The following is a 19,684-nucleotide window of genomic DNA, read 5'->3' on the forward strand; positions in this document are numbered from 1 at the left end:
GCCACGGTGGTTTGGCGCGACTGTTCTTGGCACAGTTTCCGACCATCTCCTATTGCAAGCGGAGTCAAACGGGCCCGCAACAGTAATCCATCGCACAAAAGAGTTTATTCTAATTTTCTAATTGTAACAAAAGTAATTGAATTGAAACGTCAGTTGAGGGGTTACATCCTGCATTCGGCCTGCGGTACAAATAGAATTTTACAATGACAGTGCAAGATAAGTGAGTGTGAATAATTTAATGTTTATTTATGGACGATGATCGTGAATTTTTGTGCGGAGTATTTTTTCGTATTTTTGGTTCTGGGTTTTTACGGAATTTTATTGAATCGTTGGAGGGGGAATTATCTCGGGAATGAGGGGGTTTAGGAGAAAATGTCAGAAGAAATTTTTTGTGGGGAATTTCTTTTTCTATCGAAAATGTCTTTTGACATTTTGCGGTAAAATTACGCATTTTACAGATAAATCAGTTTTTTTGTGAGTCGATAAGTAATGATGTTGAATTCGTTTTTGATTTCGCTTCATTTGTTGTTCTTTCAAGATGATGAATATTCCTGTTGCACATGTGTTCATCACTTTATTTATTGCGTTACTTCATCGTTGATTTAATGACTCAATGATGCACCTCAACATTCAAACATTGAATTTGAAATTAAACAATTTGCATTGTCTCAGTTTAGGAAAAGGAGTTAAGAAACAAATTTAGTTTGTTTTCTCCCCTTACTATTCTTTTTATTAATTAAAAATATTTCAATTACACACTTGTTCATCATTTCATCAATTGCATTTATTCCAATATTCAAGTATTAAATTAAAGAATTGGACGACAAACCCGGATTAAAAATTTTACTCTTTAAGATAATGCAGCAATAAAAGCCCAATAATTTTCATGTATGTAGATACACAAATTGTTTTTTACTGCTGAGAAAAACGTGAGATCGTTGTTCAGCTTGTGCGGCCGATGACGCACATTGCTTTTTTTAAGCGAGGTAAACGGGAGCGAGAGAGAGACAGGGTGAGACCGCTTAATGGGAAAAGGAGAAAGGGAGAATGAAAACAACCTTTATTACCTACCACTACACTATTAGTAACGGAGAAGAATTGTATCCGTATGTTTCCTTTTGAGGAGCGATTCAGTTTACGGAATCATTCCGGTAGACCTCGGACTGGGTCTCGGGGTCTCATGGTCATTATGTTTGTGGCACACGGCTGTGGATTTTCATTGCAAAAATGTCGCGATGTTACGGATAAATCTTGAAATATCACGGTAACGAGAGATGTTGACGGAAATTATCACATCACATTTTTTTTTTTAATTTGAGGGGCTCCACGAAAGGTCTTTGACATCTTCTATAATTCAATTAGGTCATTTCCGCGGTGGCAATATTATTTATTATTAAAAATATCATTTTATTATTACTGTTATTATCATTTTATTAGCCGTAAAATTTTAAAAAACTAAAACAAGTGGGAAATTACTCTCGTATTGCATATAGTGGAGTTATTTTTACTAATCGTATACCTTATTAATCGTACTGGGTCGATAAAAAACAAAAAATTCAAAACTTGAATTTGAACGATTACAAAGCTTCCATTCGGAAGCAAAAAACAAATTTCCTTGATATGAATCATTCCTACATTCATTTGTAAAATGAAAGTAGTGGCTGCATCAAGGCGATTAGATTTTTGGAAAATAAAACATTCCACAGAGTTGGGGAATTTCAAATTTATGACCCCACATGTCAATTGATAGGCAATAAATTTCTATTCTTAGATAAGTTCAGGAAAGGGACGGTCTACACTCGTTATCGATAACGCTGATGACCTCTATTCCTGACAGGGGCAATTATCGAAGGAAAACGTGAAACTGAAAAATTTAAAAATACCTAAAATCAATTTTTTGGAACTTCTGATAGATAAAAGCTTGAGGATCTGTCAGGAAAAAAATAAATAAATGAAACAAATAATGACAAGTAACGGCTAAAAATATAGTACTTCGGTTTTCCCTTGGGGGAATCTTTTGTATCTAACGGAAACAATAAATTTTTTCTAATAATAGTTACTTTTACGGCGCAAAATGGGGAACTACGTCGAGAAAATTTAGTTTTGCTTGCGAATAGAGGCTTTGCTTATCAAGTTACACAATACCATCATGAACTTTTTACATAAAAATCCCTATCTCTATTGAACTCAGATACGAGTCTGTTATGTTGAATACTTATTCATATTGATTCATGGTCCCGACTAACTTCTGACAGAACCTGGGTTAAACTCTGGGTAAATCCTGAATAAACCCTGATTAAATCCCGATTATACACTGACTAAACCTTGATTGAACCTCGATTAAACCCGGACTGAGAACGAATTCAAGTCTTGACAGAGTTTGAATGTAGAATTATTTGACAGAACGAAATAATACGCAAAATTTTGATGACATTTCAATTGATGATAGGACTATGACATGAACAAATAGAAGAAGACAATAGTGAAATAAGAATTTTAAAAAAGAGAATCCATTCGAAAGCAAATTGCTAATTCATTAGCAAAATAACTATCTTCATTCATAAAAAAATGGGATTAATCACTTGTTTTTTTTAAACTTCATTGAGAGAATGGGAAATCACGTAGTATTCTGAGAGGTAATAGGCATTTCGCTGAAGTTCCGTAGCTCCCGTCTTTCACAAAATTCAACCATTTGTTTGTTGAATCAAATGGGGAAACAGCAAGGTCAGCAATACCCGTGTGTACATTAACCAGCGCCAGAAACACCGGAGAATTCAAAAATAACTGTGGCGCGAAGCACGCGTTTGTCAATGACCCATATATCATTCTCTATTCTCAATTTTTTTTGGAATTCTCAGCGAAATTCAATCAAATCATAACATGAAAATACGTCTGTTGAAACATTAATTTCGATATCAATTTTTATAATTTCCTTTTTGCTTTAGAGTGCGAGTCAACAGCTGCTGCTGCCGATGGAGTCTCAGATTCGGAACTTTGTTCACTGGATTTTTGGGCATTGTATGGGATGAGAAAAATATTTGCTATTGACAATGTTCAATAGAAATTATTTTATAGAAAAAATCTGAATTTAATCTCTATACAACTTTTTCTATAGAAATTCTTCGACATGAATTTTCCTATTTTTTTACTTCATTTTTCTTCTCTTTTCATTAAAAACATCAAACAAGAAAATTTGGCAAATTTGAGCCAGTGAATTTCTATAGAAAATATCTCAACAGAATTGTATTAAAAAATCGAATTCTATTGAATGTTTCTTTACAATATTTTCCATTGAAAAATATTCTGTAGAGTTATAATAAAAATATTCACAGAATCTGCGGAGAAAGTTCAATCGAAATCCAATAGAAAATTCTATTAATTTCAACCGTTCATGTTTCTTTACAGAAAATGTGCAATAGGAACTAGTTATTGAAAAAAATCAGTAGAATTCCATCTTTCTATACAACTTTTTCTATTCAGACATTCTATAGAAATTCCTCGACTTGAATTTTCCAAGTATTTTCCACTCAACTTTTCTTCTCTTGTCATTTAAAAAATCAAACAAAAAACGTGAAAAATTTGAGTCGAAACATTTCTACAGAAAATATCTCAATAGAATGAGTTGTATAGAAAAATTCTATTGATTTTTTCTACAGAATATTTTCGCACAGATAGGCTGTGGAATTTTTCAATAGAATTGGCCTAAAGGTGATAGAATTTTCAATGGAAACTCAGTAGAAATTCAGTAGAATTTTCTAGCAAATTCACTAGGTTTTCCTGTGAAATTTTTTTCTCACGCGTTTTGTTACTGAATTATTATGAGAATTAATCGTTAAGAAATTCATGCGATATGAATTGACATCCCTTCTATTTTCATCAGATATTATCAATAGCCACCATACTCCTCATACTCCTAGCGGATATGGAGATAAGAATGGTGATTGTTGACATCTTCAGCAAAACCGTCACAAGGATAATTGTGATCATAAATCTCTTCATGACGATCTTCATCAGTTCTTTATTGATTTACGGAGCATGGAAGGTAGCCCGAGCAATAATTTTCCAGTTGATATTATCACCCCAATAAATGATTACAATAATTACATATTTAATCCACAGAAAAAAAGATTTCTTATGCTTCCATGGATAGTACTTGGTCTCATGATAGCAATTGGATTATTGATCAGTATTTTCTACACAGCCATAAGCCACATGATCAACATCAGCATATGGGGAGGCGTCTTGTGGCTGGTGATCGGTCTCATAGTTTTCGGTGAGAATTTTTCACTTGAAAATTCAGTAGCGATGCGGTAAAACTTGATTCGTTCAAGTTAATTTCGACTATTGGTCAGTTTTCAGTGAATATCTCGGAATCTAAGGCAGATACCAAAATTTTTGTTATGACCTTTTTTGTAGCGCGTAATTTTCTCTGCAAAAAAGGTGGTTACAAAAATTTTGCTATCTCCCTTAGATTCGGAGATATTCCACAAATACTCAGCTAAGAACTAAGTCGACTTGAGGATATCCAAGTTATTTGGCTATTTTTTCTCCAGTGAATAGATTTTCTACTTTTGTAGTCGTACATCAGAGCTTTTATTTGAGCACCATTTGTTTTTAATTTGAGTTTACTTTTGAAGGAAGATTGATGAAATAATTTAAAAAGCGCTATTTTTTAAAACTACAAGCATTTTCTATAAATAATCTATAAAAAATCAATTTTTCACTATAAAAATCTTTTGTTCGAAACTTCAAACAATTTCAATTATTTATTTACAATCAACGAATGCTAAAAAAATTATAATTCTTCTCAAAATCTAATTCCAATGACGCTGAACATTCATGATTTTTTTCAAATTTTCCTCAAACAAATTTGATGATTGAAAATGATTTAATCTATAGTATGGTCTGTACCAAACTGTAAAAGCCTCTTGGATATCCTTAAATCGTTTCATCGTTTCGCTACTAAATTCTGTCACCAGAGAAAGAACGACATAAAATACGAATCGATTTAATCAACAAATTCCCGTAAATGCCTGAAAAATTCATATAAACAATTTTTTTTCAGTAATTTACGTCTACTTGTGGGTGGTTGTCCTCAGTTACCATCGACAATTGAAAGACGACAAGTTAAAGGGAAAAATTGACCCTTACGGAAGGCCGTACAATTACAGCCGCGCGTGAATAATTCAGCGGGGAAATTTGTGATCTCATGACAACAACACTCGAGATTTTACACTCATGTCAATCCATATGCCATTACTTCAATTATTTATTTTGTATTTATTAATTCATAGACGTATGTTTTGTTAACTGTGTAGTGACTTTGTATGATGAGAACAGTATACATGAATAATAATTCTAATGACAGGTGGAGGATTGGAAGCATTTGGAAAGCGAAGAATTTTCGAGAATTCACGCGGATTATTTTGTAAATTTCTCAGAAATGACTGAATTCACAGGAAAATAGCGAGGAATTTATTGCAGAGGATTCAATGAAAGGAGATGTTGAAAAGAACTCTTCAGAGAAGATAATAAGTTTTTAATTTAATTTCTTATCAATATAATTTTTTACGCAGAAAAGAAAATTTTGAAACGACCATCCGGATAACGAGAAAACGGCTGGGACAATTGTGCTCAGCATTCAATCAAAATCGAATGGCATGAAATGTAGATGCATCGATCGTACCACAAAAAAATCCAATCCCATCATTATTCTCGGTAAACATAGATCAGCATCAATCATTACTTTAGTAATATTATGAGAAGTTGCCCCTTACAATAAACAAGTTTTTACTTATCTTCATTGAAATTTGAAAAATAATATAATAATTGGTAATTTAAATTTCTCAATTATTGGTTAATAAAATAATTCGGAATTTGAAAATTCAAGTTCATGGTTTTTAAAAGAATTCGGAATTTGAAGATTTAAATTGATGGTTAATTTAATAACCAAAAAATTAGTGAGTAGTATTAACAATTGATTCACTCAAAACTTAACTGGAATTAAAAATTATGATTATCCCGATGTCTGTCGGTGAAATTTCTAAATTTTCACTCATTTTTTTCACACGTTTTATGAAAATAACTAACGAACCGCTGAGACGATCAGCGTCGTAAACTAATCAGTTCTGAGTTATATTAACACACGTCGATTGAAAAAAAAATTTTCAAATCGCATCATTACGCATCGGGAGTTTGATAAATTAGATGATCAGCTTCACGCCATCCTGAGCTAACATTCTCATGAATAGTACCGGATGTAGACCAAGCTGTTGGGTATACAGCAAACTAAAGAACTGGTTCGAAAGTTTTATGAATATTCCATAAATCGAGTATCTGAATTTTCATCAATATAAAATTCACTGCTCTCGATGCATTCTCGAAGTAGCAAGCTCAATGCTGCAGCAGCTACTCCAGACGTGTGATTGTCACACCCATAATCCATGGGGTTTGATGATCTCTTAGTTCGATAATATCGGGGATATCTCTTCCGTTGAAATCTGAAAATCAGAGCAAAATATGAGTCGTCAAAAAATCAAGTAACGATTGGTGGTTTAGGCGAATACCCTCTAGCTGAGTAGCATCCCAGGAAATTTGGTAGACCCAGTAGAAGGTTTTTGTAATGACTTGTGACGAATTCTGAGTAGCCTTCCATGCCGCAGAGAAAGACTGAAATTATTTTCTTCGTAAAAAAAAATTCACCATTTCTTTCCTGGGAATATTTTCATTCGGTGTGGAAATATGGATTACTTTGCTCAATCGCCAGATCCACTCCGACTCCAGGGAATCCCGAGGCTTCTAGATCTAGCAGATCTTGATAGATATTTCGGCAGAATTCTTCAATTAGAGGTTTAGAATCCATCGATGGATGTTGGTCACAGGTCAACTGAGAGGAGATATTTTCATAATTCAATAGCGAAATTTTAGAACAGTTTAATCCTCGATCACTCGCTCAATGAGCGCGGCGCCGCCCGTTTTCGTTTTTTTATAGTTTTGCGTGTTTCTCAACGCTTTAAAATTCTGAAAAAATTAGAGTTCCCAGTTCAATCCTTTTATTAAGCGTTGGCGTTGTCCGTTTTTTTCTCGGGAAATTTGTTTAGCTAAAAAAAGAAAAGAAACGTCGAACGGATAGAAAAGCGGCGCCGCGCCGCGCGCTGCGAGTCCCTGTCGACCCTTCGAGCGACAGTGTTGCTACATTCACTACCACGCTTGGAATGCGCGCATAACTGTAAGCGCCAAGGTGGCAACAGCGCGCCCGGTGTAACCAGCCGGAAGCGAGTGATCGAGGGTTAAGTCGATTTTGACCATTGGCCAGCTTTCGATGAATATCTCGAAATCTAGGGGTGATAGCAACATTTTTGTCATGACCTTTTTTGTAGCCCACAATTCGCTCTACAAAAAAGGTCATGACAAAAATTTTACTATCTCCCCTAGATTTCGAGATATTCATTGCGAAAAATTTGTTATCTCCCTTAGATTCGGAGATATGAGGTACTGTGAGGCTGTTCAATGGGTTAAACAGTTTTACCGCTTCGCTAGTGAATGAATTTTATAAACAGTCATTGGAGGAAAACGTGTAGATGATGAAGGGAGCATGGCTTTCACTACTTACAGCATTTGCAACTTGAATGATGAGCAAACGATGGGTCATTGCATACCCCCTCGAGCCATCCTCCTTCATCATCATCTCGATGCATTCATTCGATAACTGACAGGATTTCCCACTTAAGGACTGATTGATCAGGAGTAATAGGCAATAGTCACTCTCGTTTTCTTTGGGAGCTCCGGCGTGTATCACGTCATTAATCGTCAAATCGCTTAAATTTGGATTCGGTGATGTCATTGGCAGGGAAGAAACATGTTTCCAAGATATTGGGCGAATCCATAAGTCCACATTTGTCAGGACTGCAACGCGAGAATGAAGGGGGAAAATATGCAATTCAATAAAAAAAACAATTATGATGGGGAAATATTGCTATTGAGGCACCCACAGAAAAAATATATATCCGTGGATAGATTTCAAATATGACCCTTATATCTGTGGCAAAATATACAATATCCGAGATATATGTTGAATATAAGTGTGTGGATATATCCGCAAACTTATATCTCGCATATATCTTGGATATTGTTTTTTGCCAAAAATATATCTAATATATCTCATATATCCGTTTATATTATAAAAATCCAAATCGACTTCTGGTGATGAAAATTTGGTACTCGAAATTAAGATTCCACAATTAAGGGCCAAGATAATGGTCATGAGGATCAGAATAAGGGTCATGAGGTTCAGAATCAGGGTTTTGAGGGTCAGAATAAAGGTCACGAAGTTCAGAATCAGGGTTTTATGGGTCAGAATAAGGGTCACGAGGATCAAATTAAGGGTCATGAGGGTCAGATGAAGGGTCACAAGGGCCAAAATAATGGTCATGAGGATCAGGGATATATTCGTCAGGGATATATTTTTTCGATGTGGGTAATTACTGACCTTTTGAGAATATCCGATCTTTTTCGGTTCTCAAATTCTCCTGAACATATTTCCGTGATTCAGCGGCTAATTCACGAATTTCAAATACCAAGTTGAAATCTTCATCGTTCAGATATTTCCAATTTTCGGAAGTCAATATCATTCCGAGATTGGCTGTAAGTAAGCACCCGGTTTAGAGTCGATGAAATTAATGAATGAGACGTTCATATCTTCTCACCTTCGGCTAAAGCTAATCCGAAAGCCGAATCGACGTTCAACTGATTCCTCCTCGTGTGCATGAATTCGACATCTTTGTGTAGCCCATGTAAAAGCTTTCCTGCATTCATAAAATTAAGACAATCCAACTTGATCAGGATTTTGAGGGGATACAGTACTGAATTTTATCCTTCACAAGTCTGTTTGAAGTACGAATTTACCAAAAGTAGAATGATTACACTGCGACGAGTTGATTCCCTTTATCCAGCACTGACCACTCAAGATAAAAAATAACAACAGCCAAAATTGGTCTTGCACATTCATATCAAATTTTTCGTGATTGATTTAAAATCTAGATCCTCACGTAGAAGGGCAGGAGAAGGTTCTACACGTGCGAAAAAATTTAATAGAAAAACCTAGCGAATTCGCTAGACTATTCTATTAGATTGGATTCTATTGGATTTCCATTGAAACTCATATTCGTTTTTGGCCGATGCTATTGAAATGTTCAATAGAAAATATTCTGTAGAAAAAGTCAATCAAATTCGATTTTTCTATACAATTTATTCTACTGAGATTTTTTTTGTACAATTTTCTCGACTCAAATCTTTCGTGTTTTTTTCATTCCATTTTTTCTTTCTATTCCTCAAGAAAATCGAACAAAAAAACTTGGAACATTTGAGCCGAGGAAAGTCTATAGAAAATATCTAAATAGAATAAGTTGTATAAAAAATAGAATTCTCTTGCCTTTTTCGGTCAAAAACTAATAGAAAGTTCAATAGAAATCCAATAGAATTGTATAGCGAATTCGCTAGGTTTTAATATTAAATTTTTTTCGTACGTGTGGACTCGCGCTCGGCACTCTTGCGAATGTCTCCTCCTTTACAGAATCCTCGGCTCTTTATATAGAGCTCTTGAGTATTGACTTTTGTCTTGCTTAAAACGTTGGTACTAATATAAAGTGTGGGAAAAGGTTCTAATGAAATTGAAGAGGATTCGAGTGTCGGGAGTAATTCAGAATTATTGGCCGCATGTCACTGGAGCGGTTGACAATCAGGATTTATCGATTCATTTTGGTGGGGTGTGGAGATTTCAGCTGCACTTCAGTTAAAATAAACGAAGTCCTGATAAATCAACATTCGACTCTATCTCCATTTGAATTTTTTTGTTTTTAGCTCGTGAGGGAACGTCATAAGAAATGTGCATTCACACTACCGTAAAATGGTGAGGAGTTGGGATACTGTGAGGCTGAAAGTGAAAAATTCAGAATCTGAATTTTTTTTCTCCATTTAACTATCGTTTTAGTTTTTCAAAGGAGAAATGTTTAACAATCAGAATTTAATCCTGTGTCTTAGGTGAAAATAGATATTTCCATTGGAATCAAAGATTAAAATCTGAATTTTTTTCCATCAGATGTGAAAAAAATCAATAATTTTTTTAACACCTTATAAAAAATAATCTACCGTTTTGGAAACAAGTTTTATCATTTAATTATCAGAAGGAAAGGTTTGAATTTTTTTTAAATTTTTGCCATGCATTTTAGTTGAAAAATCCAAAAACTGAAAATTTCCAAAGTGCAGTGTAGCCTGGCCGAGGATTAGAGCTACTTTGACGCGTCAAAAAATCTCAATTTCAGACCTTCAAAAGTTTCAATTTGAAGTCATAATGTTCCGTACTCATTCGAATGCTTCTCACTCGACCACCAATTACATTTTCCGCCTCGAGAATCATCAAATCTCTTATGTAGAGTGAATCCGGCAACGCCGAAGCCTAAATAGCGCGTCAATTATCGCGCAGATGACCAAAGCCGCAGGGTCGCGCATGGTGACGAGACTAGGATTGAAAGAAATTAATCGTTGAACTGATGCAAACGGGTTTAACATTTCATTGAAATGCCAAGAATTTATTCTTTGGAATACAAATTTATCAGTCGATCCGCCTCCCGCCAGCCGGAAACAATCGCCCCGTGGACATTCGAGAAATGAGCCGGATCAGTAGCTTCACCCGCGAATTGCAGAACAGGAACTCCTTTCCGCATTACCGGCGTTCCTAGATCATGAGGACCCGCGTTAGTTCCGACAGATTGCATCGTTGGGAAGCTGTAAGACCCACGGAAATTCTCATTGGTGTTCCAGAACGATCTTATGATTTCGGTGGGTTCTGTTATGTTGCCAGTGCTTCCCAAGAATTTTTGGAGGAATTCCACAGTCTGATTTCTCAACTGATCATCAGGGATTCGCTCCATCTGTTCAGCGTAGGGTCCGCTCAACCAGAGAAAATACAGTTTCGGTTTATACTCGACTATGCTGTCGTACGCCAATCCTAACAGCCAACTTTTGTCAGACTGAAAATATATTGAATCTTAATTTCATATTTTTTTTATCGTTAGCTTCTTAATTTCATATAAAATCAGGAATTATAGTAATGAAGAATTTGCATGAATTTTTAAAAAAATTTGTTAATCTCAAGTTTCAGCCCTAAATGATTAATTTTTCATTTATAAACATTAGAAATATGGCTCGCTAATTAATAATTGATTGTCGAAAGTTGAAGATTTTAAACGCTGTAAAATCGCGAATGACGTAACAGGGTAGTTGAACGCTGAACCAATAGGGAGGGGGTCGTTTGTACAATCGCAGATGAACACATTTCGTTTTGGACACGTTCTAGAGAAAAATGAAGATAGTACGGAAGGGGGTGGAACAGATGGGCACGGAAATTTGTGGACACATTCCCGGATGGGCAGATTCTGATAGGGTGGTTAAAAAGGGTTCGGTATTGGAGATATCTTCTGGAAATGTCTTGACAGTCGACTAATGTGACACTCGGAGGCCCCAGAAATGTAGAAGTAAAAAAATTTGTTGTTTCCCCCCGGGGCCGAAGTGTCATATCTAGGCTATTTTCAGGGGGAAAGTCGACTTCCGGCAAAATCATATTTTTTCGCCGAGTGTTAGTTGATTCCGACGATTCAAGTGACGGGCTATCCAAAACTTTCAACAGTATGTGAGAAAAGTAAAAAATAAAAAAAAAATTTTTCATTCAGGGCCAAAAGTGTCGATTTAGGCCAAAATCGAATTTTACCGCCGAGGGCAGGTTGATTCTGTATTTTCTTGCCCCCTTAATGACAATGCGCACTTCACTTGCCCCAGAAATGCAGAAATAAAAAAAAAATTTTTCCACCCCGAGCCGTAGTGTCGTATTTAGGCTTTTTTCGGGGGGAAAGTCGACTTTCGCCAAATTCGAATTTTTCCGCCGGGTAAACGGTGATTCTATATTTTCTGGCCCGCCTGATACCCCTGAGACCCTCACTTGCCCGGGAAAGGCAGAAATAAAAAATTTTTTTTTTCCACCCCGAGCCATAGGTGTCGTATTTAGGCTTTTTTCGGGGGGAAAGTCGACTTTCGCCAAATTCGAATTTATCCGCCGGGTAAACGCTGATTCTATATTTTCTGGCCCGCCTGATACCCCTGAGACCCTCACTTGCCCCGGAAAGGCAGAAATAAAAAATTTTTTTTTTCCACCCCGAGCCATAGGTGTCGTATTTAGGCTTTTTTCGGGGGGAAAGTCGACTTTCGCCAAATTCGAATTTATCCGCCGGGTAAACGCTGATTCTATATTTTCTGGCCCGCCTGATACCCCTGAGACCCTCACTTGCCCCAGAAAGGCAGAAATAAAAAAATTTTTTTTTCCACCCCGAGCCATAGGTGTCGTATTTAGGCTTTTTTCGGGGGGGAAAGTCGACTTTCGCCAAATTCGAATTTATCCGCCGGGTAAACGCTGATTCTATATTTTCTGGCCCGCCTGATACCCCTGAGACCCTCACTTGCCCCAGAAAGGCAGAAATAAAAAAATTTTTTTTTCCACCCCGAGCCATAGGTGTCGTATTTAGGCTTTTTTCGGGGGGGAAAGTCGACTTTCGCCAAATTCGAATTTATCCGCCGGGTAAACGCTGATTCTATATTTTCTGGCCCGCCTGATACCCCTGAGACCCTCACTTGCCCCAGAAAGGCAGAAATAAAAAAATTTTTTTTTCCACCCCGAGCCATAGGTGTCGTATTTAGGCTTTTTTCGGGGGGGAAAGTCGACTTTCGCCAAATTCGAATTTATCCGCCGGGTAAACGCTGATTCTATATTTTCTGGCCCGCCTGATACCCCTGAGACCCTCACTTGCCCCAGAAAGGCAGAAATAAAAAAATTTTTTTTTCCACCCCGAGCCATAGGTGTCGTATTTAGGCTTTTTTCGGGGGGGAAAGTCGACTTTCGCCAAATTCGAATTTATCCGCCGGGTAAACGCTGATTCTATATTTTCTGGCCCGCCTGATACCCCTGAGACCCTCACTTGCCCCAGAAAGGCAGAAATAAAAAAATTTTTTTTTCCACCCCGAGCCATAGGTGTCGTATTTAGGCTTTTTTCGGGGGGGAAAGTCGACTTTCGCCAAATTCGAATTTATCCGCCGGGTAAACGCTGATTCTATATTTTCTGGCCCGCCTGATACCCCTGAGACCCTCACTTGCCCCAGAAAGGCAGAAATAAAAAAATTTTTTTTTCCACCCCGAGCCATAGGTGTCGTATTTAGGCTTTTTTCGGGGGGGAAAGTCGACTTTCGCCAAATTCGAATTTATCCGCCGGGTAAACGCTGATTCTATATTTTCTGGCCCGCCTGATACCCCTGAGACCCTCACTTGCCCCAGAAAGGCAGAAATAAAAAAATTTTTTTTTCCACCCCGAGCCATAGGTGTCGTATTTAGGCTTTTTTCGGGGGGGAAAGTCGACTTTCGCCAAATTCGAATTTATCCGCCGGGTAAACGCTGATTCTATATTTTCTGGCCCGCCTGATACCCCTGAGACCCTCACTTGCCCCAGAAAGGCAGAAATAAAAAAATTTTTTTTTCCACCCCGAGCCATAGGTGTCGTATTTAGGCTTTTTTCGGGGGGGAAAGTCGACTTTCGCCAAATTCGAATTTATCCGCCGGGTAAACGCTGATTCTATATTTTCTGGCCCGCCTGATACCCCTGAGACCCTCACTTGCCCCAGAAAGGCAGAAATAAAAAAATTTTTTTTTCCACCCCGAGCCATAGGTGTCGTATTTAGGCTTTTTTCGGGGGGGAAAGTCGACTTTCGCCAAATTCGAATTTATCCGCCGGGTAAACGCTGATTCTATATTTTCTGGCCCGCCTGATACCCCTGAGACCCTCACTTGCCCCAGAAAGGCAGAAATAAAAAAATTTTTTTTTCCACCCCGAGCCATAGGTGTCGTATTTAGGCTTTTTTCGGGGGGGAAAGTCGACTTTCGCCAAATTCGAATTTATCCGCCGGGTAAACGCTGATTCTATATTTTCTGGCCCGCCTGATACCCCTGAGACCCTCACTTGCCCCAGAAAGGCAGAAATAAAAAAATTTTTTTTTCCACCCCGAGCCATAGGTGTCGTATTTAGGCTTTTTTCGGGGGGGAAAGTCGACTTTCGCCAAATTCGAATTTATCCGCCGGGTAAACGCTGATTCTATATTTTCTGGCCCGCCTGATACCCCTGAGACCCTCACTTGCCCCAGAAAGGCAGAAATAAAAAAATTTTTTTTTCCACCCCGAGCCATAGGTGTCGTATTTAGGCTTTTTTCGGGGGGGAAAGTCGACTTTCGCCAAATTCGAATTTATCCGCCGGGTAAACGCTGATTCTATATTTTCTGGCCCGCCTGATACCCCTGAGACCCTCACTTGCCCCAGAAAGGCAGAAATAAAAAAATTTTTTTTTCCACCCCGAGCCATAGGTGTCGTATTTAGGCTTTTTTCGGGGGGGAAAGTCGACTTTCGCCAAATTCGAATTTATCCGCCGGGTAAACGCTGATTCTATATTTTCTGGCCCGCCTGATACCCCTGAGACCCTCACTTGCCCCAGAAAGGCAGAAATAAAAAAATTTTTTTTTCCACCCCGAGCCATAGGTGTCGTATTTAGGCTTTTTTCGGGGGGGAAAGTCGACTTTCGCCAAATTCGAATTTATCCGCCGGGTAAACGCTGATTCTATATTTTCTGGCCCGCCTGATACCCCTGAGACCCTCACTTGCCCCAGAAAGGCAGAAATAAAAAAATTTTTTTTTCCACCCCGAGCCATAGGTGTCGTATTTAGGCTTTTTTCGGGGGGGAAAGTCGACTTTCGCCAAATTCGAATTTATCCGCCGGGTAAACGCTGATTCTATATTTTCTGGCCCGCCTGATACCCCTGAGACCCTCACTTGCCCCAGAAAGGCAGAAATAAAAAAATTTTTTTTTCCACCCCGAGCCATAGGTGTCGTATTTAGGCTTTTTTCGGGGGGGAAAGTCGACTTTCGCCAAATTCGAATTTATCCGCCGGGTAAACGCTGATTCTATATTTTCTGGCCCGCCTGATACCCCTGAGACCCTCACTTGCCCCAGAAAGGCAGAAATAAAAAAATTTTTTTTTCCACCCCGAGCCATAGGTGTCGTATTTAGGCTTTTTTCGGGGGGGAAAGTCGACTTTCGCCAAATTCGAATTTATCCGCCGGGTAAACGCTGATTCTATATTTTCTGGCCCGCCTGATACCCCTGAGACCCTCACTTGCCCCAGAAAGGCAGAAATAAAAAAATTTTTTTTTCCACCCCGAGCCATAGGTGTCGTATTTAGGCTTTTTTCGGGGGGGAAAGTCGACTTTCGCCAAATTCGAATTTATCCGCCGGGTAAACGCTGATTCTATATTTTCTGGCCCGCCTGATACCCCTGAGACCCTCACTTGCCCCAGAAAGGCAGAAATAAAAAAATTTTTTTTTCCACCCCGAGCCATAGGTGTCGTATTTAGGCTTTTTTCGGGGGAAAAGTCGACTTTCGCCAAAATCGAATTTTTCCGCCAAGTGAAAGTCAATTCCGACTATTTAAGTGACGGGCTATCCAGAACTCTCAATAGTATATGGGAAAAGTAAAACATTAAAAACTTTTTTTTTACCTGGGGCCAAAAGTGTCATATCTTGCATTTTTTCTATCTCGCTATCTCCCTTAAATGTTGAGATATTCATTGAAAACTGATCAATTGTCAAAATCTACTTGAGCCGTTTTACGGCTTCGCTACTGAAATATCTTGGCAATATATCCTCATAATCATTTTCGTTTGGCTGTCTGGATTATGTGGAATGGGTGGATGGGGAAATTACGGAAAATAGAGCGCCACACATACGTTGTTTATTCTAGGAATTAATACTCACGTCATTTTCTATTTCATTCCTATCCTCCTCCGTCCAATAGAACGAATTGTGTGTATTTTCTCGAGATTTCCACCAGGGATTCTCGTAATACATCAGGATTTTCGCATTTTTACCCATTCCTAGTCGCTCAATAGCATTCTTATTTTTTTCTGGCAGAGGAGGCTTAAAAATTCTCGCATGATCTGCCTTGAGAACTCCCAATGATGCAGTAAAAATAACATGATCAGCCGTGTATTCATTCCCATCTGTAGTGGTCACTTTTACCGATCCTTCCTCGCCATAATTTATCTTTGAGACTTTTTTATTCAGCAAAGTTTTATTCAAAACAGGCAGTTCATCATCGAGATTTGGATACCTTTTCTGAGCAATTAAATTGGTTTATTGACACTCAGAATGCTTATACAGAGAGAAAAGTTGGATAAAAATTACCCAGAAAATAGTGGCATATTTTGCTGTACGAAATGTAATCGTGAAAGAAGAATTCATTTTTTTAGGAGCGTATTTCCAGACAAGTCACGCCCAGGCGATCCTTGTTCGTCTCAAAATTTCACAATTATGTTGAATCATGAGATGATTACGCTAGATATGACCCTGAATGAACACCCTTCATTATTTTTCAACTTTTTGGGGGGGGGGGGCGCATTTAAGGAAAAAGTCCTTATGGTTCCTTATCGGCAGTGGCGCCATCTATCGGAATTCTAGAATTTTCTACAAAATTCTCCAGTTTTTATTGAATCAAATTACATTTTTGAGGGATTTTATGCGCTGATCGGCAGTATACCAACAATTGGTTATTGATGCACGAAAGATATGAAATTTATTGATCACAAATTTTGGATTTGAAGACCATAGACGTACCCGCGTAAAATTACGGCTGTATCAAAGATACAGCCCCCGCAGATTTTCATTTGAGATTTTCTTACGCAAAATAATTTGAAATAATTCCAAATGTTAATAATTGTCAAGGGAGAGGAAATAGCTTGTCTGGAAAAATTCACCCCCACAGAAATTAATTAATTCGTCTCCCAAGAAAATAATTCTTTGGCAAAAGTAATTATTTTTCTCAGTGTTGACTTATTCGGTAATTATTCTCCAACTTTCTTTTCCGTGTATACTACTTTCTCATCCTTTACTCACCATCATGATATCTAAAATTGTGCCATAAGCCCTATCCTTCCAATTGATCTCGTTGAAACCAGCGCACGCAGGGGCTTGTGTAGATCCAAGTATAGATACTTTATTCCAGTCATCTGCACCTTCCGCTGCCATTGTCATTAGTTCCATATTATGTAGTAATGGCTTTCGCAAGTTAGCGCTGATTTCCGGATGCTTTTCAAACCAGTCCTTGAACCTACAATTAATTGCATTACAATTAACCCTCGATCACTCGCGCTCGGCCGCTGGCCTTGATCCGTCGTGCGGTTAGCGCAGCGTCCCCGGGTTAAACCGAGCGCGCTGTTGCCGCCTTGCCGCTTACCGCTATAGGCGCATTCCATGTGTGCCAGCGAATGTAGCAACACTGGCGCCGGGAGACGCGGCGCCGTTTGTCTGTTCATTCGACGTTTCTTTTCTTTGTTTAGCTAAACAAATTTTCCGAGAAAAAAACGGACAACGCTAACGCTTAATGAAAGGATTGAACTAGGAACTTTAATTGTTTCAGAATTTTTAAGCGTCGAGAAACACGCTAAAATATAAAGTGGTCGAGGGTTAAAAACAAAAATGATCATTTCCCTGTCCGATTCGTCATCTTATAATTACTTTGTTTCGAAATATTCTCCATAAGAGCCGGTCTTCAGTTCTTCAATTCCCGTGTAATTAGAAGAGATAGATTCCACATGCTCTAGTAGAGCCGCCGTAATTTCCTCTGACAATGTATTCCCCGTAGATTCACGTAGCTTAGATGTAAGTGGAGGCTCTTCAGGTCCGCCTGGGCGACGAGATTTCGAAAGGAGTCCCAGTGGCGAGGCGAGTTCATAAGCGACGTTTCCCTCCACCCCGTGGACCCATTGGCCCCCCAGATCCGCCCAGTACTCCCCTGCGATGTTCCAAATTTTCAATGATCTCGATCATTTATTCATAATCGTTCGTGCACTGTTAGAAATTTTTTGAAATTTCTTGGAAAATATCATAGTAGTTCTCGAATTTGAGAAATTGATGAGTTTTCACTGAGAGTGATATGTAAATTTCACAACTTGATTGAATTTTCAATGGTTCAATGAATATTCAGGAACAAAATCACATGAATTGTCAAATTTTCATTGAATTATCCAGATTTTTCTAAAGTTTCACAAAATAATTGAACTGAAAAAAACAAGTATTTTATTGATTTTTAGATCACTCGAACCGAAAATCAATGGAATATTTGATTTTTCGATGACAACATTTTTTGAAACTTCTCACACGCACGAAAAATTTTAATAGAAAAACCTGTCCAATTCGTTAGAAAATTCTATTGAATTGCTCTTAAATTTTCTATTAGTTTTTCGCTGATTCTATTGACATGTTCAATAGAAAAAGTCAACAGAATTCGATTTTTCTATATAACTTAAATTTTCTAATTTTTTTTCATTCTATTTTTCTTTTCTTCTCATCAAGAAAATCAAACGAAAAAACTTGGAAAATTTGAGCCGAGGAAATTCTACAGAAAATATCTCAATCGAATAAGTTACATAGAAAAATTTAATTCTGTTGACTTTTTCTACTGAATACTTTCTATTGAACATTTCAATAGAATCGGCCAAAAACTAATAGAACAGTTCAATAGAAATTCAATAGAATTTTCTAACGAATTCCCCGTGCAGTTCTATGGTGAAGGAAGAGAGAATCATATGTAGATATAAAACAAAGAAAAATTTTTGTTGTTACCAAGGAAATAAATAATTGAATTGAGTTCCTGAAACTTCAGTGAAAATTCAGCACGATAAAAATTTCCAGAATTTGGCAGGGAAAATTGAGACGAAAATTTTCAACATTGTGAATTAATTAACATTACCGATCCTCGTTGAGTTAATCCTCCCCCCATATCTGTTCTCAGCCTCTAGAATGATGACATCATCAATCCCATTCTGTATTAATTTGGAAGCCGCTGCTATACCCGCCGCACCAGCACCAACGATAATCACCTTTGGATTACCATTAACCGACAAGCTTTTTGAAATGCAAAATAAATAGAAGAGCACAAAACACTTCATCGTTGATTACTCGATTGGTGATAACCGATTTTATTAAATCTATCCGATCCTTTTATACAGCAATCGACTGCTTTGTTAATGAATTCGATGACCGTGAAGTACTGAACTATCGATGTAGATTCATCAGTTTAAAACTGCTGGATTTCCTATCTCGCATTTTTTTCCGATGAAATCGGGTTATCGTAAGCGGGTTGTTGCCTAACGAATTATGAAGATGATGTATTAAAAATAAATCAGTGGGGCAATGGTCAACCGATGCAAGTCAATGTAACACATGCGTGAGCGAGTGAGTGCTTTCTGAGATGTAGATTATGTGGGACGAGATGTAATAGACCAGCACCGATATAATACGATAAACGTGACAACACGTCTGCCTCATAGGCTTTACTGCGACGAACTGGCCGTGTATTTTGGGTTTGAATTAGGGTGACGTTGTGTCTGTCTGTGTGAATGTCAGAATCATGCTGAGTGTTTTTGTGATATTTAAATTGTAATGGTGTCTTCAATGGAGAAAGGACACGATAATTATTAAAATGGGGTGGTCTATTAATTCGTTTTTTTGCAGTTTTCTTAGCAAAAATTGTAATAGACTGATAA

The 19,684-nt window shown here is 37.8% G+C and overlaps 3 protein-coding genes across 5 annotated transcripts; 1 reads left to right on the top strand and 2 right to left on the bottom strand.

Annotated features, from left to right (window-relative positions):
* Positions 1-20: 20 nt before the first annotated feature.
* On the top strand, positions 21-5,532 carry LOC107048876. Of its 2 annotated transcripts, none has more exons than XM_015272316.1 (5): positions 21-220; positions 2,946-3,018; positions 3,881-4,042; positions 4,120-4,273; positions 5,066-5,532. In XM_015272316.1, the coding sequence occupies exons 1-5, from the start codon at positions 204-206 to the stop codon at positions 5,179-5,181; spliced, it is 522 nt and encodes a 173-aa protein (XP_015127802.1). In that variant the 5' UTR covers positions 21-203; the 3' UTR covers positions 5,182-5,532. The 2 variants fall into 2 exon arrangements, with proteins under 2 accessions (XP_015127802.1, XP_015127801.1); XM_015272315.2 differs by lacking the exon at positions 21-220 and adding an exon at positions 1,128-1,264.
* Positions 5,533-5,978: 446 nt separating this feature from the next.
* Positions 5,979-9,542, bottom strand: LOC107048945 (UPF0764 protein C16orf89 homolog). Its single transcript, XM_015272400.2, has 8 exons — positions 9,525-9,542; positions 8,905-9,068; positions 8,706-8,804; positions 8,489-8,641; positions 7,613-7,905; positions 6,751-6,886; positions 6,567-6,669; positions 5,979-6,485 (listed from the first exon to the last, which is right to left on the bottom strand). The coding sequence occupies exons 2-8, from the start codon at positions 9,005-9,007 to the stop codon at positions 6,311-6,313; spliced, it is 1,062 nt and encodes a 353-aa protein (XP_015127886.1). The 5' UTR covers positions 9,008-9,068; positions 9,525-9,542; the 3' UTR covers positions 5,979-6,310.
* Positions 9,543-10,544: 1,002 nt separating this feature from the next.
* LOC107048885 (spermine oxidase) lies at positions 10,545-19,467 on the bottom strand. 2 transcript variants are annotated; one of them, XM_015272326.2, is made up of 6 exons: positions 19,362-19,464; positions 18,889-19,285; positions 17,655-17,931; positions 17,034-17,247; positions 15,897-16,256; positions 10,545-11,027 (listed from the first exon to the last, which is right to left on the bottom strand). In XM_015272326.2, exons 2-6 carry the CDS (start codon positions 19,085-19,087, stop codon positions 10,587-10,589), a joined length of 1,491 nt encoding a protein of 496 aa, XP_015127812.1. In that variant the 5' UTR covers positions 19,088-19,285; positions 19,362-19,464; the 3' UTR covers positions 10,545-10,586. The 2 variants fall into 2 exon arrangements, with proteins under 2 accessions (XP_015127812.1, XP_028982696.1); XM_029126863.1 differs by having other exon boundaries at positions 18,889-19,467.
* Between the last annotated feature and the right edge of the window lie 217 nt (positions 19,468-19,684).

This window comes from Diachasma alloeum, unplaced genomic scaffold (assembly GCF_001412515.2).
Source record: "Diachasma alloeum isolate Michigan unplaced genomic scaffold, Dall2.0 Dall_scaffold_00198, whole genome shotgun sequence".
NCBI lineage: Eukaryota > Metazoa > Arthropoda > Insecta > Hymenoptera > Braconidae > Diachasma > Diachasma alloeum.

Coding starts and splice junctions, on each gene's coding strand:
- LOC107048876 (XM_015272315.2), top strand. CDS start 1,236: ATGTTACGGATAAATCTTGAAATATCACG. Junction 1,265..2,945: donor ATAAATCTTGAAATATCACG/GTAACGAGAGAT, acceptor TTTTTGCTTTAG/AGTGCGAGTCAACAGCTGCT. Junction 4,043..4,119: donor TGATTTACGGAGCATGGAAG/GTAGCCCGAGCA, acceptor TTTAATCCACAG/AAAAAAAGATTTCTTATGCT.
- LOC107048945 (XM_015272400.2), bottom strand. CDS start 9,007: ATGAATGTGCAAGACCAATTTTGGCTGTTGTTATTTTTTATCTTGAGT. Junction 8,805..8,904: donor GTGTAATCATTCTACTTTTG/GTAAATTCGTAC, acceptor TTATGAATGCAG/GAAAGCTTTTACATGGGCTA. Junction 8,642..8,705: donor CGGATTAGCTTTAGCCGAAG/GTGAGAAGATAT, acceptor GCTTACTTACAG/CCAATCTCGGAATGATATTG.
- LOC107048885 (XM_029126863.1), bottom strand. CDS start 19,087: ATGAAGTGTTTTGTGCTCTTCTATTTATTTTGCATTTCAAAAAGCTTG. Junction 17,248..17,654: donor GGAGAATATTTCGAAACAAA/GTAATTATAAGA, acceptor AATTAATTGTAG/GTTCAAGGACTGGTTTGAAA. Junction 11,028..15,896: donor GGAATGAAATAGAAAATGAC/GTGAGTATTAAT, acceptor ATATATTTTCAG/TCTGACAAAAGTTGGCTGTT.